General features: G+C 37.9%; 1 protein-coding gene across 8 annotated transcripts in view; it reads right to left on the bottom strand.

Annotated features, from left to right (window-relative positions):
* The window catches only part of DCUN1D4 (defective in cullin neddylation 1 domain containing 4), a 105,794-nt gene that overhangs the window by 40,583 nt on the left and 40,055 nt on the right, over nt 1–25,156 (bottom strand). For 7 of the 8 annotated variants that reach the window (XM_037829779.1, XM_037829777.1, XM_037829782.1 and 4 more), the window contains exons 4-6: nt 18,707–18,821; nt 15,955–16,046; nt 998–1,068 (exon numbers count right to left, since the gene is read on the bottom strand). In XM_037829779.1, coding sequence (XP_037685707.1) covers nt 998–1,068; nt 15,955–16,046; nt 18,707–18,821 — 278 coding nt within the window. Of the gene's footprint in view, nt 1–997; nt 1,069–15,954; nt 16,047–18,706; nt 18,822–25,156 lie in introns of those variants that run through there. The other variant, XM_037829784.1, reaches the window with a different exon arrangement.

The raw sequence follows: 25,156 nt of genomic DNA, 5'->3' as shown, positions 1-25,156 counted from the left end.
TGAATAAATTACTCTAAATCCTGGACTAAGTCTGCATTGGGCTCAAACAACTACTGAAGGGGACAAAAGTCCACAGAGCACAGTGACTCAGTCCCCCAGTTGATTTGTCACTGGAGGTTCACATGCCCACTCCATTTTTTAAACAGCTACTTTAATTACTTTATTGCATATCATTGTTTTCTTTAACTTTTAGATACAAGAAATTAAATGAGAGAAGAAATCACTGTCTGTAGTTACACCATACAAAGCACAAGAAAAAGTTGTGCTTACAAATCAAATTAGAATTAGAACTTATTTTTTATATTGTCTTATAAAAACTAACACACTAATACTTCTTTAATATTGCTTTTTCTGTTAAGGGACAAAATATTTAAGTAAGAAAAGAAAATCAATGGATTTACTCAACTTATTCTTTTTATATTTATTTTTATAACAAATATAAATAAACTTCTACAATTATTTGGGAAATTCAGAATTTAATCTAACCGCTTCAGAGTCCTTACATGAAAATCCTGAAACTTATCAAATTCTGCAACCCAAAGATATTATTTCTTTAATTCTATACATTAAAAACCAAAAATAAGAACTCCAAAAAGTTTTCTTGTGCTAAAAAGTAATCCCAACAAGAAACATTCCATAAAACTAAATCAATCAAGAGACTGGTGAATTTTCTAAAAGCACTCCTTTCCTTAGAATTGAAAAACTGCTATGATATGTCATCCTATCACAACACTCTGCATAAACAAAAAAGTATTTTACAATGCCTTAACATTTGAAAAGCACGTGCTCAAGTGTCAAGTGATTTCGTTTAAATCTACTACAAATGAGAAATTATCCAGACCAAACATAAACAAAAAATATCTACTATTGTATACCTCATCACATTTTCTAAGAGTTCATTAGTGTGACATTAAGGCTTTTAATTATTGGTTAAGCAACAGAAATTAGGCTAGTCATTGTTGAGGCTTAAGTAAATATTGTTTTAAATTAGACTCACATTTTCTGGCTCAACACCAATGTCTTCACAAAATTTTTCCATGCCTTCAGGACCTACAACATCATCAGTACCTGCAATGAAATACAATGTTTTATAAATTAAATCTAACCACGATGTATACTTTATTACTACTGTAGTTTTATACTTTCAAAATATTTATTATTAAAGTAAACTAAAATCAAATAAATCTTAAGGCCATAATTTTTTTCTGAAGAAAAAATTAACATTCCAAAGATAAATTGTACAACTATCTGGAATTTTAGTTATATCTTTTAAAGGATTCTCTGTACAACCATTTAAATCAATTTATTGATATGCCCTTCAGCCTTCAGACATGTGATACATAATATTCATGTCTAAAGAGATAAGGCTATCTAACTTCAATTCTTGCTCTTTAATGTAGCTTAAAGCTCTACTCTTATTTTGGTAATAATTTCAATACATACAAAAATTTTTTTGGAAACATAGTAAAAAGCCACATAACATTGTTTATAAAATAAATCAAGAAATAACAAACGTTTCTTTTACAGAAAGAAAGAAAAAAAAAAAAAAGCCAAAGCAGTCTTTTATTCTTGAGAAAGGCAAGAAAGTGTCTGTTTTCCCATTCTAGCTTCAGCCCTGTTACTTCCTGAAAGAACTGTTCCGTCTCCACTTTATTGGCAGGGTCAGCAATAACCCCCTACCTGTCAAATTTAATAGACATAGTCAATCCTTATTTTAGTTGACTGTTCTTTGATATCTGAAAATTTTAAGCAATTCTTCCTTAAATGTCTGTTCATGGCTTCCAGAAGAGCCCTCTCTCATCTGGTTTTCTTCCTACTGCTACCTCTCTTTGCTTCTTTATGGGTTCACTCACTTCTCCCAACTCTAATTTGGTGTGCAGAGTTCCACCCCTAACACTCTTCTATTCCACATTCTATTTATTATCCCTAGGAAATTTCAACCATACTCAAGGTTTCAGGTACCACCCAGACCTCTTTCTAGCCCACACATTCCCCCTTACTTTTGGACTGTTTACTGCACGTCAGAATTAGGCTATCCCACCACCTCCTAGTTCAACTGCCACAACTAAACTTATCTAGTATCCCCAACCTACCCCCATGCATTTCACATTTTCAAACACCACCTCACAAAAACTAAGCCAATCATCTCTCCATGACAAGCCTGCTTATCCTCCTATAGTCCGTCTCAATTGGTAGAGTCACCAGAAATAGAAAATGGGAAGTCATCCTTCTCCCCCACTCTCCACATCCAATCAATTTTCAAGAATACAGCCAATTTTACCTTATAACTATTTCTTTACTGCAACAATCTGCCCTGCCCAAGTTCAGGCTTTATTCTTTCAGATTACCGTAGCAGTCCCCTCAGTATCTCCCGAATTCCAGAGTCTTAACCCCTCCAACCAATCCTTAGATAGCCACCTAAGGGTTCCATCTCAAAAGCAAATCCCAGTCTAACTTAAAATCCTTCAAAGGCTCCCCACTGCCTAAAGGCAAAGTCCAAATTCTCCAGCATATGAAGTAAAGTTCTGTACAACCTAGTGTCTCCTTCCTCTTCATCCTCATATCTTTCTACTCTCAAAATAAGTTTCTAGGAAATAAATGAATCAATAAATATCTGTAGGATGAAGACACATTAAGATCCAGAAGCACCTACTTACCTGTGATTTTGTTTCACACACACATTCTGACACATTCCAAACAAGCTCCACTTCATAGATTCAGTCCATCTTCCTCTCATCCCTTTCCCCAGAAGCTCCTCCATCTTACCTGGCTGACTTACCAAACCTTTAAGACTGAAACCAGAGAGGCAGTCTTCCAAGTATCCCCACCACCACCTGCAAAGGCAGGGTCAGGCACTCCTCTGTGACTCCACGCAATACTAAGAATGGTTTGCTCACATTTAGCACAACGTATTAAATGCATTACAATTCCCTCTAAGTGCAACAGCTGTCTTATTCTTCTTACAACCTCACATACCACCTGACACAGAGTAACTGCTCAATAAAAGTTTACTGAATCAATGAATGACGAATGAATGAATGAATGCCAGAATAAAGAAATCACTCTACAATCTTTCCACAGCCTCTAGATCCACCAAGTTGCCAAATACAGCAGAATCCACCTTCTTAATATATCTCAGCTCCATCCAAGTAACATTTACTAGGCACCTCCCTGAACTATGAACCATGGCAACTGCTAGGGGTATGAAGATGAATAAAAGATGGTTCCTGCTCTCCCTGAGCTTATGGTCTCAGAAAAGGAGATAAAGATACAAGTAATTCCAATACAAAGTGATAACTACACCACAATAAAAGTATGTCTAAGCTACATAAATCTTTAAGAGACTGAAAGTACATTAGTCCTTACCTAGGGCTGGGAGCCATGGAGTAGAGAAGTGATACCTGAAGGCTATACGGTTTCTCTGGGGCATAATGAAAATGTTCTAAAATAGATTGTGATGATCGTTGCACAACTCTGAATATACTAAATATACTAAAAACCACCCCTTAAATGGGTGAGTTGTATAGTATGTCAATCATATCTCAATAATGCTGTCACAAAATAAAAAGTAAAAAAAAAAAAAAAAAAAAAAGCAAGTCTAAGGTAGGTAGCTGTTCTTAACAAAGTATGAATATTAAAACCACCTGGACAGCTTGTTTGAAGTCTTGTTACTTTTCTGCTTCAAACCTTTTAATGGTTCCGTCTAATATCTAAACTCAGCCATTCCTCATAATCTGCCCACAGCAAATACCTTTTCCTCATATTGTTATTTCCCTTTTAATCACAAATGTGTTACCCAAAAGGTTTTGTTTTATATACTCAAATCTGTCATGGAAGGTATTTCTTTTTCTCCTTTTCTTTTCTTTTACATTTTTTTCTATATTTTCCTAATTTTAACTTGACTGTTAGGGAGAAAAGTTTACTTTTAAATTTTAATCTAGTTTTTTTCCTATATTAATACATGAACATGATAAAAAATTCATTTGAAAATGAAAGTAAAAAATATTTTTAAAAGTGAAAGTTTCTCTCTAACCCCCATCCCCCCACAAAGCAACCGTTTATTAAAGAAATTCTTTAAGTATCTTTCCGAAATATGGCATCTATAGAATTCTGTATGTATAGAATATTTACTTAGTAGTTCTAAGTTTGCCTGGGCATTTCTCTTTGGTTTTCCCATTATAAAATCTTTAATCATTTCATCCTCAATGAATGATCATTTTAGCCTTCTTTTTAATTTTTATGCCCCAATAGCACCAGATAGTGCCTTCCAAAACAATGGTGAGTAAGAGTAGTTGAGTGTGGGCATAGTAATCTCATTCCTAACTCAAATGGGAATCATTTGAGATATGTTGCTAGTTTGGGGTTTGAGAATGCACATATCCTCATGTGTGCAGGCAAGTATACATTACACAAGCAATACATTTAACACATTCAATTTATAAAAAACTTAAGTACAAAGTAAAATAAATATAAAGAACCCTCCTCTTCCCCACCTGGGGAATTCCTGATATTCTTGCAAGCATTGGGGACTACCAATTTAGAAGACCGAACCCTTGATCTTGGGGCTCACCTTTATGAAGCTTGTTACTGCAGAGGATAGGCTAAGTCTACTGATAATTGTGCCTAAGAGTCACCCCAAGAGAACTTCTTTTGTTGCTCACATGTGGCCTCTCTCTCTAAGACAACTCAACAGGTGGACTCACTGCCATGCCCCCTACGTGGGACATGACTTCTAGGGAAGAGTCTGGACCTGGCAAAGTGGGACTGAGAAAGACTTCTTGACCAAAAGGGGGAAGAGAAATGAAACAAAATAAAGTTTCAGTGGCTGAGAGATTTCAAATGGAGTTGAGAGATCATTCTGGAGGTTATTCTTATGCATTATATAGATATCCCTTTTTAGCTTTTAATGTATTAGAATAGCTAGAAGGAAATACCTGAAACTGTTGAACTGCAATCCAGTAGCCTTGATTCCTGAAGACCAAAGTATGACTATATAGCTTATACGGTGTGACCATGTGATAGTGAAAACCTTGTGGCTCACACTCCCTTTATCCAACGTATGGACAGATGAGTAGAAAAATGGGAACAGAAAGTAAATGAATAATAAAGGGGGATGGGGGAGTGTGCGATGTTTTGGGTGTTCTTTTTTATTTTTTAATTTTTTGAGTAATGAAAATGCTCAAAAATTGACTGTGGTGATGAATGCCCAACAACATGATGATACTGTGAACAAACGATTGTACACTTTCGATGACTGTATGGTATGTGACTATATCCTAATAAAATTGCATAAAAAAAAAACCCTCTCCTCTCCCTTTCTCTACCAGATAGGCATGTATCCTCCCAGAAATATATTTATGTACATGCAAATACACGGTGAAATGCAGTTTTCAAATTTCTTTACATCCATGGATTCATGCTGTACCTATGATTCTACAATAGTATCTCACTTAGATCTTCCAGTGAGAATACCTATACATTTATTTTAGTCTTTTTTACTGAACCATTATTACATTACTGTGTATGTGTGTGTGTGTTTGTATCCTAGTTCTCACTATTCCACTACTGTAAGGTATATTGGTTGCGAGATTAAGAATAGTTATTCTGATAAGGAAATATCTATTTCTATTTTGCTAAGAGGTTTTATTTGTTGTTAAAATCAGGAGCAGGTGCCATTTTAGTATCTACTAAATGACTAATAGGAGGTGGTTGCATAGAGCTGGTAAAAAGTTACTTTATAACTCTTTTTAAAATCCTCTGTATTTGGTCTCTATAATCTTCCTGATTTAATAAAGCTCTTTCTCTGCCATCTATACTTGAGCCTACCAAACCACTTACATCTCCCATGCTTTCCACATGGCTTAGGAATCTCCCAGCTTGCACTCCCCCTCTCCAATTTGGCTGGTGGCTCCTGTTTCTGTCAATATTCATTACAAAGATGATGCTTCTCAACTTATTGTCTGTTTGCCTAGAAAATGAACCGTAAGCATAGTGACTAGCACCTAGAAAGGTTTATTGAGATACACTTTGCAGTGATAATATTAAGTTATCCATGCTTTTAACATTTTTCCAAATTTTATTTATTGTTGTATTACTTATGTATACATGCACACAACACAAACGTGTGTGTGCCTTTTTAAAAGAGTAAGCTTTGAGAGTATGATCAATAATGGTATGACTGCCAAAAGTAACACTTTATCCTAAGATAATTCTGCCAACTAACACAATTTTCCTTCTTCCCATTATCTTTCTCATGCACACATTTAGAGCTAGTTGTAATCACATTGTCTGTTGGAACCCTGGTTGTATTTACATTAAATTTCCTGATTTACTATTAAGGCAATAACCTTTGTCAAGAAAGCTAACAAATATGCCACAAGCTAACACTGAGCAGGTTAAGCAGGGTTTGAGGGAAATAGTTTAAAAAAAAAAAAGAAAAAAAAAAAAATTATACCTACAACAATATAATGTGGAAATCTTCAGATGACAAAAATACTATGGCAGATATACTGACAACAATCTATAAAAAATAAAAAGGGGATCCTTCCGCATTCTCTGCCATCTTAATCAGTTGCCCTAACTAAATATATTTAAACCTTTCACGATGCCTCAAAATGCTAATGTTTCCATAATTAAATCATCCTGCATCACTGAGACAAATTGACCCCCACATTGTCTCCTTTGGTAGTTTTTAATGTATCTTCCACTGCTGCCAAGACCATGTTGTCACTTTTTGCAACCATCCATATCTGACTCAAGCACCTCTTCCTGGTCCCTTATCTCTTTTTAGGAAACTAGAAAACAATTGTTATATTACTGAATCCGAAATAAAGAGTAAGGGCCTATTTAGTCAGGGCTTATGGGATTCTTATGACCTATGTGTGTAAGCTTTTCTCCAATAACTGTGAATTTGGCAATTCTGGCACCTGACTATTTGAGTTAATTCCTTATTCTTGGATATATTTCATAAATTATTTGGGTAAAACTAATTCCATTCATTCTACTGAGAAGAAATGGGATTACAGTTTCAGTTGAAGTCTAAACAACACCCTTGCCCCCTGTCCTTTCTAAAGTCTCAGAGGACTAAAGTACCAAGTGTAAAAGGGAATAAACCCGTAACCACAGAGAACAGAAGAAAAGCCCCCTGGTGGAGGAGGTTTTATTTATTAAATTTCTGAAAGTCAGAAATCGAACTGATAGGGATTTTGTTAAAAAGGTGAGACCAGAACGTTACAGACCTTGAGAACAAAGTTTCATTTTGCTGACACCTGGATTTCCGACTTCACCTAGCCTAAAACCCTCTTCAAAATCTAATTGATGAACAGAGGCTCCAGGAAGATGTTGGATTAGGAGAGACAGAGCAAAATTCTCCTCCATGAGAAACACTAGATACAGGACAAAGCACTTCAGAACAGCAGCTCCAGGGTTCCACCAGCTGAGCAGGGACTTCTACACGGACAGTGAGTGTGTACTTGGAGAAACCAAGAAACTGCGTTTATGACTGGTGAATATTTGGCCTGGAACACCACCAGGGAATGGGCGGTTGGATCCAGCTGGTGAGCATGGACAGGAGCAGCCTTCCATGCCCCAGGGACCCTCCTCGGCACCAGGCTCGCATGATAATCCTTCACGGACCCACAGCCAAGAGCCCCCATGCTAGGGACTGGCAGCTGGAGCAGGCAGACAAGTGCAGAAGGGGACAGCATTTCACGTCTCATGCAGCCATCTTTGTAGCTGGCTGGGACATAACCCTTCACAGCCCCACAGCTGAGAGCTTCCTTGAGGGAATTCAGGATTTGGCAGGCTCGTGATGGCATACACTCTTCCTCCACAGAAGCCCATGGAGTACACAGCCTAGAGGCAAGGCCACCACACTTGAATGCCAGGAGCACTCCCCCAATCCCAGGGACTTGTGGGAGCATGGCAAACAGGGACTATGGGGTATTTGAGCTGGAAGGTGAGATGTGCAGCTCTGCAGCCCAAGAGTACTCTACCCGCAGCCCCAAGAATGGCTGGGACAACTGTGTCCTGGAGTGGACTTTCTGCCAAACTGCACAGGCACAACCCCCACCCAAAGGCTGGCAGTCCCCAGTGCAAACGGAAAATTAACGCACTGATTGGACATCCACAAGGTTTGGACCCCCACTCAGTGCATAGAAGAAGTTGGGGAGAACTGACTTGAGGGTAAGCAGTGGCTCAAGAGCGACATCTGCTGGTAGGTCAGGGAAAGTGCACTCCACCAAGCTGTAGCTCTGCCAAATTATAGATAAATGTTCAAATAACCCTGCATATCATAAAAGAACCCTATCAAGATAAGCAAATGCCAAAAGGCCAAAAACAACAGAAAATTGTAAAGCATATGAAGATAACATAAAATATATATAAACCAAATTAAAAAGCCAGAGGAGAGACAGAACTTGGAGCAATTAATCAAAGAAGTACACACAAACATCAACGTCATGGCACAGGATACAAAGGAAATGAAGAAGAACCTAGGAAAGCATAAAGAATTTTCAAGACTCATAACAGCAGATTTGAAGAGGCAGAGGAATGAACTCATGAACTCGAGGACAGGAAGATGGAATGCAAAAGCACAGAGGATGAATGGTGAAAAAAATAAAAAAATTTGGAATGGATCTCAGGGAAATGATGGACAACACAAAGCACACAAATAGAAGAATCACTGGTGTTCCATAAGGGGAAGAGAAGAGTTAAGGGCTAGGAAGAGTATTCAAAGACACTGTTGGGGAAAACTTCCCAACCCTTCTAAATGACATAAATATGCAAATTATAGACGTCCAACGAACTCCAAATAGAATAAATCCAAATAATCCTACTCCGAGACATATTCTGACCATATTGTCAAATGCTGAAGTGAAGAAGAAAGTTCTGAAAGCAGCAAGAGACAAGCAATTCACCATATACAAGAGAAACAACTTAAGACTAAGTACTGACTACTAAGAAGGCCTCATGGAGGCAAGAACGCAGTGGCATGACATATTTAAAATTCTGACAGAGAAAAAAATGTCAGCTAAGAATTCTTTATGCAGCAAAGCACTCCTTCAAAATTGAGGGGGAGCTTAAAATTTTCACAGACAAACAAATGCTGAGAAAATCTGTTAACAAGAGACTGGCCCTACAAGAAATACGAAAGGGAGCTCTACTGGCTGGACAGAAAACACAGGAGAGTGAGGTCTGGAGAAGGGCACAAAAAAGGAGAGTTTTAGTAAGGGTAACTTAAAGGAAATAAAGAGAGAGAGGGAAAAAATAGGTCTGACAAATAAAACCAAAGGATAAGATAGCTGATTCAAGAACTGCCTTCACAGTAATAACACTGAATATGAATGGGTAAACTCCCCAATTAAAAGACATACATTGGCAGAATGGATCGCAAAATATGAACCTTCAATATGCTGTTTACAAGAGACTCAGACCCAGAGACACAAAGAAATTGAAAGTGAAAGGATGGAAAAAAATATTCCATGCAAGCTACAGCCAAAAGAAAGCAGAGGTAACTTCAGATAAAATAGACTTTAAATGCAAGGATGTCATACAAAACAAAGAAGGACACTATGTACTAATAAAAGGGACAATCCAACAAGAAGAAATAACAATCATAAATGTTTATGCATCCAATCAAGGTGCTCCAAAGTACATGAGACAAACATCAGCAAAACTGAAGAAAGCAATAGATGTTTCCACAATAATTGAGGGAGACTTCAATACACCACTCTCTCCTATAGATACATCAACCAGACAGAGGACCAATAAGGAAACTGAGAACCTAAACAATGTGATAAATGAATTAGACTTAACAGACATATGTAGAGCATTACATCCCAAATTACCAGGATATATAATCTTCTCTAGTGCTCACGGAACTTTCTCCAGTATAGATGATATGTTGGGGCATAAAACAAGTCTCAATAAATTTAAAAAGACTGAAATTATTCAAAGCACATTCTCTGACCACATGGAATGCAACTAGTAGTCAATAACCATCAAAGATCTAGAACATTCACAAATACCTGGATGTTAAACAACACACTCATAATCAATCAATGAGTCAAAGAGAAATTGCAAGAGAAATTTGCTAAATATCTAGAGATGAATGAAAACAAGAACACAACATATCAAAACTTATGGGGCACAGCGAAGGCAGTATTGAGGGGGAAATTTATACCTCTAAATGCGTATGTTAGGAAGGAAGAAAGAGCTAAAATCAAAGAACTAATGGAACAACTGAAGAAGCTAGAAAATCATCAGCAAACCAATCCTAAAGCAAGTATAAAAAAAGAAATAACAAGGATTAAAGCAGAATAAAGGATACGGAGAACAAAAAAAAAAAAAAAGAGAATAAATAAAACCAAAAATTGGTTCTTTTTGCAGATCAACTAGATTGACAAATCCTTAGCTAGACTAACAAAGTCAAAAAGAGAGAAGACCTAAATAAACAAAATAATAAATGAGAGAGGGGACATTACTGCGGATCCTGAAGAAATTTAAAAAATCGTTAAGAGGACATAAAGAACGACTCTACGCCAATAAACTAGACAATTTAGAGGAAATGGATAATTTCCTGGAAACACATGAACAACCTACAATGACCAGACAAGAAATAGAAGACCTCAACAAGTAAAGAGATCCAACCAGTCATCAAAAAGCCTGTGGAGAATGCAGGGGTATTGGCCTACCACACCTCGATGGTTGCTAACATGACCACAGACATAGGGGACTGGTGGTTTGCTGGGTTGAGCTCTCTACCACAGGATATACCCTTGGGAAGACTGTTGCTGCAAAGGAGAGGCTAGGCCTCCCTATAATTGTGCCTAAGAGCCTCCTCCCGAATGCCTCTTTGTTGCTCAGATGTGGCCCTCTCTCTCTGGCTAAGCCAACTTGAAAGGTGAAATCACTGCCCTCCCCACTACGTGCGATCAGACACCCAAGGGAGTGAATCTCCCTGGCAATGTGGAATATGACTCCCGGGGAGGAATGTAGACCCAGCATCGTGGGACGGAAAACATCTTCTTGACCAAAAGGGGGATGTAAAAGGAAATGAAATAAGCTTCAGTGGCAGAGACATTCCAAAAGGAGCCGAGAGGTCACTCTGGTGGGCACTCTTATGCACAATTTAGACAACCCTTTTTAGGTTCTAATGAATTGGGGTAGCTGGTGGTAGATAGCTGAAACTATCAAACTACAACCCAGAACCCATGAATTTCGAAGACAATTGTATAAAAATGTAACTTATGAGGGGTGACAATGGGATTGGGAAAGCCATAAGGACCACACTCCCCTCTGTCTAGTTTATGGATGGATGAGTAGAAAAATAGGGGAAGGAAACAAACAAACAAACAGACAAAGGCACCCAGTGTTCTTTTTTACTTTAATTGCTCTTTTTCACTTTAATTATTATTCTTGTTATTTTTGTGTGTGTGCTAATGAAGGTGTCAGGGATTGGTTTAGGTGATGAATGTACAACTATGTAATGGTACTGTGAACAATCGAATGTACGATTTGTTTTGTATGACTGCGTGGTATGTGAATGTATCTCAATAAAATGAAGATATAAAAAAAAAAAAAAAAAGCTTCCTACAAATAAAAGTCCAGGCCCAGATGGCTTCACAAGGGAATTCTATCAAACTTTCCAAAAAGAACTGACATAATTCCTACTCAAATTTTTTGAAGAAAATGGACCCTACCTAACTCATTTTAGGAAGCCAACATCACTTTAATACCAAAACCAGATAAAGATGCTACAAGAAACTAAAACTACAGGACAGTCTCCTGAACTAATACAGATGCAAAAATTCTCAACAAAATACTTGTAAAAAAAAAAACAAAGAAAGGTAACAAGCTGAAGTCACAGTGGCCGAGAGATCCCAAATAGAGTCGAGAGGCTATCTTGGAGGTTTTTCTTATGCAAGCTCCAGCCAGACATCCCAAATGGCCAGAGTATGCCATGCCCTTATCAAAAGTAGTCCCCAAATAGTGAGGTCCCTACCTGAGATTCTGTAAAAGATTCACTCACTAACTTTTATCTTTCAGAAACTTAAATCCATCAGAATGTTCCTGTGCCGGACAAGTCCTAAAACCCAGAGGCAACAGCCTCTGTAAGTTCAAAAATCAGATGCACCCTCTTCTCAATACTGTCGATATCCCCTTTCAATATGAACAAATTAGGGTGCTCACTTCCTACACACCCCTGAAGATGGAGAGATTAAGTGAGAGGAAGGGGTAGCAACAAAGACAGGATTTAGCAAAGGTCTATGAATACTGAAATTTTATATAAATATATATATACATTCTCAGATGCTAGAGTGTTGGAATAGCTGGAAGGAGGTAAGTGACATGGTGGAACTGTAACCTGTAACATCCTTTGAAATTCACTCTTTAGCTACTTGTTGAATTGTGCTTTGAAAGGCTTCACCTTTCTTATGTATCTTATATTGCATAAGGAAAGAACTGAAATGGAACTGTAACCCATAATAATTTTTGAAATTACCTATATAACTGCTTGTTGAGCTGTACATCAAAAGTTAACACTTTTCTGTATGTACGTCATATTTCACAATAATGGAAATAGCTGAAGTTGTGGAATTATGACCCATGACATTCTTTAAAATTTGCTCCTTAACTACTTGCTATATCATACTTTGAAGTTATCACTGTTATATATATATGTTAAAGCTCACAATAAAAGAATGCATTTAAAAAAAAAAAAAGGTGAGAGGTTGCATCTTCGAATGTGCTATGGAGAAGGCAGCAAAGGAGGGCTGTGGTTGTCTGGCCAGACAGTATAACAGAGAATTTAGGATTTCGGGAATAATTATGATTACTATCATTACACAGATATTCCTTTTTTTACTTTCTGGTATATTAGAGTAGGCAGGGGGAAATACCTGAAATCTCTGACCCATAATCCAGCTGCCTTGATCTCTGAAAATGACGGTATAGCCTTTATCTTGTGCTTTTGTGATTGTAAAAACCTTGTGACTGACTCTCACTTGTATCCATTTTATCTGGTTTTTCAACTTGAGAGTCTTATGATCACTAAAGACAGCCCCTAATGTTTATTAATGAAGGGCCCAGAACTAACCCACCCCAATTCCAAGCTATCTTGAAAAAGAAGCTGGATCTAACTGAAATGAGCCTGCCTGACATGGACAATAGTTTAAATTTAAATCTATAGGGGACCTATACCTCATTATACTAAAAATCGTGCCCATCATCAAATTAAGGCCATTTTCTTACATACATTCTATGACTAAGCATGTAATCAATCTGCGCATGCTTAATAATTAAATCACCTCTAATTACAGCATCTGGAGCCATTGTGCTCAATATCCTAAAACCTGCCCACCTGCCCATCTTTTGATACTACAGAACTATCAGAATTACTGCAGTTCGGGAGACAGATTTTTAGGCCGATAGGCCATCTTATCTGCTTCACGCCTAACAATAAACTCTCTCTTTGAAACCCAGGTATCTCAGGAAGTGGTCATTTAAGCACATCAGGTAAAGAACCCACCACTTTCGATAAGTATCAATAGAAGCTGGAGAGGAGCTGGGTTCAGACAGCAGGCACTGTGGAAAGCAGAGGGCAGGAGTAAAAAGCGGAACTGAAAACTATGGAAAGAACTACGGGCCATTCACCTGAAATACCTGCACTACCAGGTCCCTTTGTCCTCTCCATGACACTGAATTGTGCAGGCAGTCAGCATTTATCCTCAAACCAAACCAGATGGCTCTCCCCTTGGGAAAATGAATACAGCAAGGCTACTAATGTGGGTGTGAAAGCCTTCCTCATTATAACATCTAGGGGCCTGTGGCCTCATAGTCTGCTTATTCTTTAGCACAACCTGTCAGTCACCCGGGTTCTTCTCACAATTAGTTGTTCCTGAATAATACTGACCAACAGTTCCAGTCACATGGTTGGATAGTCAAAGTCTAAGTGGATATTATCTATCAGGGTCTCCCCCAATTTTAAGCCATTTTCCCTACTGATAAAATACAGGAAAGAGGCCAAAGGGGAGGGGGAAAGGAAGATGTAAAAATAGGGACAGCCAAACTGAGACAAACTCCTTGCAAAGATGAATTACAATGAACTACCCAGCAAGGATCTCAAGGAAGCTGAATAATTCTTTACTCACAAAACTACCCAGCAAGGATCTCAAGGAAGCTAAATAACTCTTTACTCACAAAAGGTCACCTTTCAGTAGCCTGAGAAAAGTAAACAAGAAAAAAAATTGGAGGCTGCTTTCTTTTTAAAGAAAATCCAACTGGTTTATACTGTGGAAAAACTGAAGTTTGCTTATAAAGAAAAATGCACAAAAATCAAAATAGCTGTGTAACAATGATGGGATTAACGGTACTTTTTTTCTGTTTTAAAATTTCCTTTTTATAAAAGCATTCTTACAGTAAACCAAAAGATCTTCATAATATGATAAATATGATATCAAATATGATAAAGTCTTCATTTAGTACCCTCTAAAGAGGCAGCACCTGATAAAGTGCCAACCACTTTTGCTAGGAACTAGGCATGCAAAATGTCTTCAAGAGATTCATGGTCTAATTAAGTAAACATGAAAACAAATAAATTCTAGTACTACATTTGTGTTTGTACTAGTGTCCAGGATCTAAGAACAAAATCCAGCTCAAACTAGCTGAAATAATGAAGGGGAATTCACTAGAAAGATACTGGAGCAGCTCACAGAAGTCTCAAGTACAACTACGGGAATCAGGATCACAATCCTGAAAGGAAAAAATGTTCCTCTTCCAGCTTCAATGTGAAAATCCCCAGAGATCTGTCTGACTGGCCTGGTCTGGGTTACCTGCCAGCCCCCTCGACTAATCCTGTGGCCAAAAGGGCAAGGCTCTCATCAGAAAGCAGTGGGGTGAAGGTACGGGAAAAGATGGCAAGATCAGGCCTCCGGGGGAATCCTAATTTTGGTATCCAATAAAAGGGTATCATAGCAAGTTAGGAACAATGTCCTGTGGGATTATAATGAGGTCTATTAAGCTAATTACGAAGCTTAAAAGATGTATAGCAGCTTGTCAGCTGGAAGAGTGGAGAAAAGCAACCCTTGCAAAGGGACAGAGAGTTAGCTATCTTTTTTCCTGCAGGTAGCTGGAACTTTTAGGCTGGAGGGGCAAGGGGCTGGGGGGTGGGATAGGAATGGGCAGTGGATTTTTGGGCAATGACTTTTTTTAAGTCATTTTTTAAAGGAAGGTAACAGAAGGCGCATGGAATCTGGTTGGGGCAGAAAGGGACTGATAACAGAAAAATTGATTTGAAGACTATTAGAATAGTCAGTTGATAGGTTGATAGGTTATGGGAAGGCCTTCAGTAAGGTAGGGGAAGACTAAAGATAAGAGAACCTTCAACTCAAACTTGGCTGAAAATTTTTCTTTTTTTTTTTTTCATACCATGTACAACCACAATAACAAATAAGCCCTAGATTGCAGTATTACACAGTTCAACCAATTGTAAGTCGAAAAATGGGACTTAATTTAAGAAATTTTAAATTATGAAAATTTTTCTGCCAAATGATCTTTAAAAATAAAGATAAGAAATTCCATTGCACTATATAAGGGTTCAAAAGCAGCAGAGCTTATTTTAACGTCAGTGCTTAAATCAATCACCATTCTCAGCATTCTAAATAGGTTTCCTAGCAATTCAAAGTATTTCTCCCAAGTACATTTCATCTTTTCAGTTCCCTTCCAGTGTTCTGAATTCTCTGGCTTAGCTGCTGGCTATAAATAGGGCATTGGTGATCTGTTTCAACTACATCCTTCCTCCCTCTTATTTTCTCATCTTCACACGGGGACACGCACACATACACACGCATGCACCAAATTTTAAAAGTACACATTCCTTAATTTTTTAATCTCTTCTAAGTTATCCCGTATTTTCAGAAGGCTCGGTCTTAGATGATATAAATGATTACCTACCTGCATATTCATAGAACCACTCTAAGCACCGCTTACTTGAAAAGGCTTCTTCTTCAGTCTTTATTCTAGTTGAATCGTATTTTCTATACATACTAGAAATTGAGAAAGTAGTTTTAAGTTATTCAAAGATACTGAAAAAGTAGCAGACAATTTTTATTCTTTTACCCAAACCAGACATCTATTCAATTAGCATTTCAAACACATTGTAAACATTTTACTTCCTGCACTTGGAAGCCTCAGCTTTTATAACTACACTGTTTAAAACCAGTCACACCTAATGTAGAACTATATGGTAAGCACTTTTATGGGTTCTTCTCTAATGAATAATCAGTAAGAACTGAATAGAACTGGTATTTGATACACACCCTTCTATTGTACTAGTCAGAACTAATTATAGAATGATAGTGGAATATTGTAAAAATGCCTAAGGTGTCTTCTTCAATTGACAACCCTAGCAATTGCTCATGTCTCTCCACTAAGTTCTCCTTACTCTGTGTCTTCCATGTCAGGTTGGGCTCAGAGCACAGTTTAAGTCTTGTCAATATGAGATTACCCAAGAGACTATTAAACAAACAAAAAGAAACATCAAACCATGCCCAGGCTTCCAGGAAAAATATAAAGCCAGGTGTAAGGTTGATGAGAAAAAGTTCCTTTGGATGGTTTTTTAATATGACCTTAAAAGCCTCAAGAGAGAGAAGTAAAGAGAAATCCTGGCTTCTGCCATTTTTTTAATAATACCCTAGTCTGTGGAAACACTGAATCAGGAAGCATGGCAACCTCTCCCTGCAACACCGATCTTCCACAGGAATTCCTTACTTCATTATAACCAGGGCTGGGGGCTGAGATGTTCCCTACATGGGGAGGGGAAAGGAGGCAGTATCTTTAAAATAATGATATGAATATAAAAATTATGTTTACGTACATTTTTATATTCCTTATCCATATATAAACTATCTATATAGTTATATAAATACTTATGCATAGTTTTTATTTACATAGTAATTAAGAATATAAAAATCTTATATAGTCCATTCTTCTATAAGAGGTGGCCATATTAGCTGGAAACAAAGGTGGACACTGGCCCAAGGGCTCAAATAGATACACTCTAATCCTAGACATACACGTGCCTATCTTCGTTTAAAGTCTGTAAGTGGTTAATGACCTAGAGACTTATAAAACACTAGTATGTGAATTAATAAAAATATTCTATATAAAGAAGAACCAAGACCATATCATAGAATACTATTCAGCAATAAAAAGGAACAAAATACTGATACATGCTACTTCATGGATTAAACTCAAAAATATTATGCAAAATCAAAGAAGCCTGACGCCAAAGACCATTTACATGAAATGTCCAGAAAAAGCACATCTACAGGAATAGTAAGTGGATTAGTGACTGACTGGGGTGATGGATTGGAACAGACAATGACTATAACTTAATTGGGGTGACGGAAATGTTCTAAAACAGTCTGTAGTGATGGCTGCACAACTCAATAAATTTAGTAAAAATAAATGAATTACTATAAAAACATGCTAGAAACAAACAAAAAAAGGTCCAAGAATAATAATCAGAAAATACTATATGGATCCCTATCCCTTACGTGACCAACGAAATACTATTAATAAGAGTATCTCACCATCTGCAACTTAACTGCCGGTTTTTAAATCGGCTTTATCATAATAAATTATATAAGACGTGGTGAAAAAATAGTAAGTGCTACGCAGTCAAAAATGCTACGTGATTATTAGAATTTAACAATTCTCTGAGTATAACATCCACATCACTAAAGAAGCATCAAGTAACCTGGCTTCGTAAAGTCAAAAATCATTGCTCTAAAGATTGATGGTGATTATCTTCTAAATCACTGCTTTCTTCTTTTACATAACATTTTCTACACATTTGAGATACGATCGGTGACTTCATTTCCGTATTTTCAGAGTCTGTTTCTCTATCCTGCCACTGAGTTATAACTTATAAAGTATCACAGCAAGAAAAAAAAAGAAAGAAAAATCTCATCTAATTCCCTTGATTTATAGTTGGGGAAATTGAAGCCCACATAGAGAGCCAGAATGGAGAACGGTACAAAAAGGCAGAAAAGATTAAACTATGATGCTTGCTCATCATTTTTAAAAAGGGAAGAAAAAAATGACAAAATCAGTGTCCAACAATAGAGCTGCCTAAAACAGAAAATTCTAACAGAACTTTGGTCACTTGTCTTAAAGAGAAGTGGCTTAAACAGTCTTTGTTTTTCACATTTTCCACAAATTCTAACCCATCTGAAAATAAGCCTCAGCATGGCTGATGTTCTGGACAGGCTTAGAGGCTCAGTCCAGGCCAACTGTCCCCAGCTACTCGGCCCCAGGTCCTTCACAAAGGTAATTAAGGGACTCTAGGGGCTGTATTTAGTGAGTAAGAAAGACCTGCTTAGAGAAAAGATAGCAATTCTCTGGTTCTCACATGTGGCACAAACATGGCAAACTCTTAAAAGGAAAGAATTGAACTCTATACCAGTTTGGGTGGGAGAATGTACTAAGATAGAATTTCAATTCCTAATAACTCAAATTACCTAATTTTGTCTATAAACCAACACATAAAATAAGTATTATTACTTAATTATACTTTGAAAGATCACCTGGTAGAACTAAAACAATATTCAAGCACACTTAGAAGACCCACAATGGACCAGGGAGAAACGTGCATCTTCCACCTGTACGTCATTCATTTTGATCCACTGTCTCTGTCACATACCTATCATGTCTACTTTTCTTGGCAGACAAATCATCTCCAGAGGCAGGTCTTCTCTTTTTCCTTGGCGGCATCACTTTACTAAAACAGTCCGAAGAATTGCAAGACCGAAGACTTCCTACAAAACAATGGTCAAAGAGCACAGAATTAAGGGACAGACATCAAAACACTTCCAAAGCTTATTACTATGAAATTAAAAACCTCCATGGCTTTGTATCGTAAAGGGCTTTGATGTTATCTGTAAATGCTAGAAAGTGAGAAAATGGTTTGCAGTTCTTCGAGAAAATGTTATAGAGAAACCTACTAATGACGCAAATAAGTTAATATTTTCCCTCCAATATCACACCACAAATAAAAGTTATCACAATTTCCATTTACTCTCCAAAAATACTAATATGAATCAACTAAGCTTTCAGTTGCTCTTACATGTCAATGTTTCTTCAAAAGGAATTACAATAGTATCTCATTCATGTACTTCTCTAGGTAAGGACAGCTCAACCAGTAACCTTGAGTCTAAAATACATAAAAGCACATCAGTCCCAACACTTTTAAACTTCAAAGGACACCTGAAAGAAAAAATCAGGATTTGGATTTTTGGGCAGAAGTCGGACATGATCTTGAAAAAAATTTCCATAACACTTTTTAATTTTTTTCTAGCACTTGAAGAAGATTCTCTGGCTTTCAGTCAGGGTTTTCAGAAGCATAATTTTCATTTGGTAAAAGATACTAAATTGTAGTAACAAAAGCCAACAACAACATCTAATACTTACTGAGACCTTACTGGGGGCCACAGCCTGTTCTAAGTGCTTGAATGTATTAACTCATTTAACCTCATAACAAGCCTATGAAAACAAAACTATCATAACTGTCTTTTACTGATGAGAAAATGGAGGCAGAGAGAGATTAAGTGGCAAAACTGAGATTCAAACCCAGACAGTCTTGCTCCAGACTGTCTTAAACCATTATACCACACAGTTAGGTGAAGACAATTATAAGGCAATTAAAATACCCTATTTTAGCATAAATGCTGTCAGATATGTCATTTGGCTCCCACAAAAAAATCCTGAACAGCAGGCAGAGATAATTACCTCTTTTTGACTAGAAATAGAGAAGGCTTAGGCATTCAAGTGAATTTCCAAGGCCTCAGAGGTGACAGGTGGTCAACCCTGGGTGCCATGTCTCTCCTCCTTCCACTGGCCTTGGTTCAAGGCCCTGAGTTCTCAGTGAGTCACGTGAACAGACAGAGTGTAGGGGTGTTGGGGTTTGAATGATCTGCATCTGAGTTCTAGCTCTGCACCTAACCACATACCTTAGTCAATCACTGATGTATTCTGGGTCTCCAGCTCATCATTTGAAAAATGAGAACAGTAATATTGACCTCTCAGGACTTTTATGAGGAAAAAACATCCATAAACATGCATTTGGTAAGGACTTATATGCCAAGCACTGTGTTGGACACTGGGGATACAAAGAAACAGGTTCCCAGTACCCTGATGGAGGTTGCATGCAGTGCTCATGCATGACCTCGGTGCCCATTTAATTCTCCCCAAAACTCTGTGATGTAGTACTGCTATCAACCCCATTTTGACAAACAAGGAAACTGAAGCAGAGACAATAAGTAACAACTGGAACACAGTAATGTGAAGCCAATATTTGAACCCAAGCAACTTGGCAGTAAAGCCCAAACTCTCAGCATTATTTGCTTCTGCCTCTATTAGCTGAGGCCATAAAAGCACAGAAGGAGAAGCAAAGAACTAAGGACAGAGTCCTGGGAAATGTCAATAATCAGGGGGGCTGGGAAAGGAAGGTAAAAACCTGGGTAGGGAGGAAACCTAGGAGTGTTTAATGTTCTAGAAGTCAAAGAAGAGTATCTTAAGGAGGGAGTGGTCAACTGCAGCAAACACTGCTCAAAGGTCAACTAAGGTAAGGAGTGAAGGCACACCCTGGATTTAGCAACAAAGTACAGTGTCAGTGGGGGTGGAAGCCAAATTGCAAGGGGCTGGGGAGGGATATAGGGTGAGGGAGTGGGCATAGCCATGTGGACAGCTCTTTCAAGCAACCAACTCTAGAAGGAAGGAGAGAATTGTCAGTAGTTAATACACATGACCCTGATAAGAGCAATGACCAGACTGGAACCCAAAACCCCACTTCATATTTAACCTACCATTGTACTAGGTTCCCAGGGTGAAATGCTTCAGGAACATAGTAGTCGAAAATACTCTCTCTCTGTAATAAACCAGAACTATAGCCTAAATCAGGCTCTTGTCTGGTGCCTGGTAATGGACAGTGAATAAACTCGAGGATTCTGCTTGCCCTTTTAGCATGGAACCGATCCCAAACAGGCCTAAACAGATGACCCCTTTCCAGGGGCCTCGCTTGGTCCTGTCCTTCAGAGACACAAGGGACCTGCACACCTCCCTCTCCACAACAGCAGCAAGGACTTGACAAGAAAGAGCCAGAGAAACTGCTGACTCCCACCAAAAAAAAACCTTATTCACCTTCTCTAGATAATGGCGGTACTGTTTACAAATAACAGTCAAATATACAAAAGGTCCAAAGAGTTGCACAATGACCTCGGTTTTGCAGACCACCAAAATACAAAAAAATATTGATTCTTGTCTGTAATGCCTTGGGGTAGTGCTTACAATATAAAAAAGCATGCCACACTGCCCAGAAATGCAAAAGTTGGCCTTAAATCTCCAGGCTTGCTTCTCCCTCCTTGGATGTGTTATGTGTGAAGGAGAGACACTTTCTTCCAATACTGGTTATTGTTTGTTCCTGAGCATCTGGTCTGGTAACAACTCTTGCCTTCCATGAGTGTTTGCCAAATGCAGGGAAAAATGCACTTTCTTCTGCAGCCAGGTGGGCAGCACATGCTAGAAGGAGCACTGTTTAAAATACTGTCTTCTCCAATAAGAATTGGAGCTAGTGAATTCACTAGCTCCTCTACTATCTGCTGCTTCATAGAAACACTGGTATAATGCCTGACATTCATGGAATCCTACCTGTCAAGAATGGCTTGTTCTTGGAAAACATACAAATATCCTAAGTTAACCAACTTTTCCAACTTTGGTAATTTTTTTTCCTTATTGAAAAATGTTTCCTGTTAAGTTTTACAAATCACTTTTTCTTGTTCCTATGTAAAACTCATTCACATTTAAGACCCAAGTCATCCCAAATTTGGCATTTTATTCCTTCATTTACTCAAAAATTTCTTTTCTAGTTAAGAGCCAAGACTTCTGTTTTTATGAGCTTTCCACTGTAATTATCAGCAAGTGACTCTTCTGGAGTCACTTTTCACAAATAAACCATGTCTGTTCACCTCACTTCATGTCCATTACAGTCCAAGCACTCACTGACTCAGTGACTCTCTCACACCCACCTCACAGGAAGGATGAGTCAAACTCACACCTCAAAGAAATTACAAAGGACAACACAGCACAGCTCTTAAAGCAGAACCCTAGAAGCCATGGCAGATGTATACAAAAGCTGTGACGACCACAGTCACCGTGCCTCCTGAACACCAAGGTGTTACCTAATGGCAGAAGACATGGCTAGCACCCCAACTCCCAAGCAAGGTCCTACGAGACAAATGCTCAAGGAACATTCCAGACAAGTAAACACTTTACTATAAGCTGGAGTTTCTGCCTCGATAGTATCTAAAATCCCACCTAGGTGAATTGGGCAATACAACATGAATTTCACACATCATTCTTGCCCTCTGGCAGTTGATAGCAAGACCAACTACAGGCCCAGTGATTCAGGCCCAGTGAATTTACCGAATCATAAATGCATAAGTATGTCGCTGTGTCATACCAAGAATGTCCTCACGTGATGACAGGCAGGCCCCTGAGTGCTGACCTGACCCCACCCACTAGGCACCCTTGAGGCTCTGAGACTCATGAGTGTCCACAACTTCCATATGTCAGGAGCTCCCCCACGAGGAGCAGAGGAACTGAAGAGGGAGCTTCAACCACTCACACTCTTGTACTGTTATCTTGTATACAACCTCTGCACTGGAATTCTCAGCAATCTTCGAGCCCTGGTACCAGCCCTTTGTGATCTTGCCCAGCTTACTTCTTTCAGTACAACACTGGCAGACCTGGAGAGCCCATGCCCACATTCCCTGAACACTCCCCTCGGTCCACCCTGGCCTCCCAGGCGAGCTGGTAGACTCCTCTGGCAGCAACTTCTGGTTATTTCCTAATATCTATTCTCATCGTCCTCAACAGTACACATCCTCCATTTTTAGCTTTCTCTTCCATGACATACAGAACGTCAACTTTTAGCTGAACAACTGTTCTCCAGCTAGAGACACTTCCCTGTCTCCCTTGACTAAGTTGTGGCCCAAAAGGGCAGAGTAAAAGCTACTCAAACTTCAGAGAATAGGCACTCAAAATGCCGGTTTCCTTTTCAGCAGTCCACCTTCATAAACTGCAATATCAGTAAGTGCTTAAGATAATGACATAATCATGATTAATGGTGAAAAGTTTCAGGCTACATAAAAAGCAACTTTTTAATGTTGAGAAAAACAAGTTTACTCAATATGATACTTTGCCTACATGAGCCAAGTCAACAAAACACAAATAGCCCCACAACCCAAGGCTGTTTACCACAAACCTCCCCACCAACATGACTCCTGGGAGCCTAACTGAGCAAGAGCAACGGCTAGCAACAGGTACACCTTCATTTACAGTGCCCTGTTTGGTTTTCAGGTGCTTTTCAAGCAGCTAATTCAGTATCTGGCATACAGGAGATGCACAATAAATATCTGCTGAATGAATGCATTCCTAAAACACATGTAAATCAAATTCTGCTAAAGGGTTAGTATATTTCTAGAGACTTAAAAGACCTGTGAGTAGATAATATTTCATTTGTCAAACAAATACTAGCCTTTTAAGTTTCTTGGCAGGTAGACTTTTTTTAAATTAAGTATTCTAAGAGTGTTTGCTTCTTAAAATAACTCTATGGTAAGACTTTTCATAATAAAAATACTTAAATATAAATGACTATGTTTTACAAGTTTGTCATATTAGTATCAAATACGGATTTCAATGACTCAGACCTTTTATCACTTAACCTCAATTAAACATTACCTTTGAATTATCACAAAAATGCAAATGATATAACATAAATTTTATGGGTTTTTTATCTGCTTCAGAGTGTGAACTGTTAAAAGTAACTTAGGTGCAAACAATATAACATTACACACAGAGGCAAATTATTAAGTCAGTGCTTTAATATTTACTAACAATAACTACACAGCACTTTTTATCTCATTTATCTTCACAAAACTGAGAGGTGTTATTAGTGTCCCAATTCTACAGATAAGAAAACTGGCTGATAAAGTTAAGCACTTAAGAGATCCTAGCTTGATAAATGTTTAAACTAAAAATGACTTCCTTATGAACTTTAATAAAGAAATTCATCTGAAATGATCAGAGCTGCAGGTTTTCATTTTTTTGCCAATCATCCAAGAAAAAGTAGTGATGAAAAAGATTTCGGGGATCCATCTTAAATCTCATTAGAAATATAATACAGATACACAAGAAAGAAGAAAAGCCTTTTTAAAATAATAACAATGAAGGAGGAATGGGAAGACAAGAAGTAATCCTAAACTATAAATCACTCTTCTTACTATTATCTTGGCAGCTATTCTGGAATTCAGTCAACATCTCTATATTAGTTGGACAGTAAATCTGAAATCAAGCCTTGCATCATTAGAAGGTCTTTCTTAATACTCTGGTGTTATTATATGATCCTTAAAAAGGCAATAAAAACAAATTAAATATTCTATTCACTGACTGTATTTTCAAATAAATCAGATAGTCAATGAATACAGCCTTTCTTCTAAACAATTAGAAACTCTGCAGGTCTATCTCAGTATTTGTCCCAGAAACTCAATTTTGAAAGCAACTTTAGTTCACCTGGATCAGACCAAAGGCCCTTCAATGTCTATCTAGCTTGCTGTTTTGACAATAATGTAAATATTTTATTCTTAATAAATGGGCATCTAAGTAGGTATTCCACTGTTTTTTCATCTTCTTCTTTTAATCTTTTTGTTTTAAGACTTCAAGTAAAAAGAGTCTGTAGTGGTTTCAAGCTGTACTGCAGAAAACACGTTCTTAAATCTAGTCCAGTCCTGTGGGTGTGAACCCTTTGTAAGTAGGATCTTTCAATGCATTAAGGTATGTCCCACTTCAGTCAGAATGGGTCTTAATCCTATTACCAGAATCCTTTATAAGAATAAAATTCAGTCAGAGAAAAAGAAAAGCCACAGAAGCAAGAAGCTGAAATCAATGAAACAAAGGAGAGCCCAGCAGATGCCGCCACATGCCTCACCAAGAAAGGAGTCAAGGATCACCTGCAGCCAGTTTTGGGGAAGAAAGCCTCACAACTTGATGATACCTTGATCTGGGTGTCTTCCCTGCCTCAAAACCATGAGTGAATAAA

Source organism: Choloepus didactylus, chromosome 3, assembly GCF_015220235.1.
Source record: "Choloepus didactylus isolate mChoDid1 chromosome 3, mChoDid1.pri, whole genome shotgun sequence".
Lineage (NCBI taxonomy): Eukaryota > Metazoa > Chordata > Mammalia > Pilosa > Megalonychidae > Choloepus > Choloepus didactylus.
Note: the sequence above shows the minus strand (reverse complement) of the source record. Positions and strands in the feature narration are given on the sequence as shown.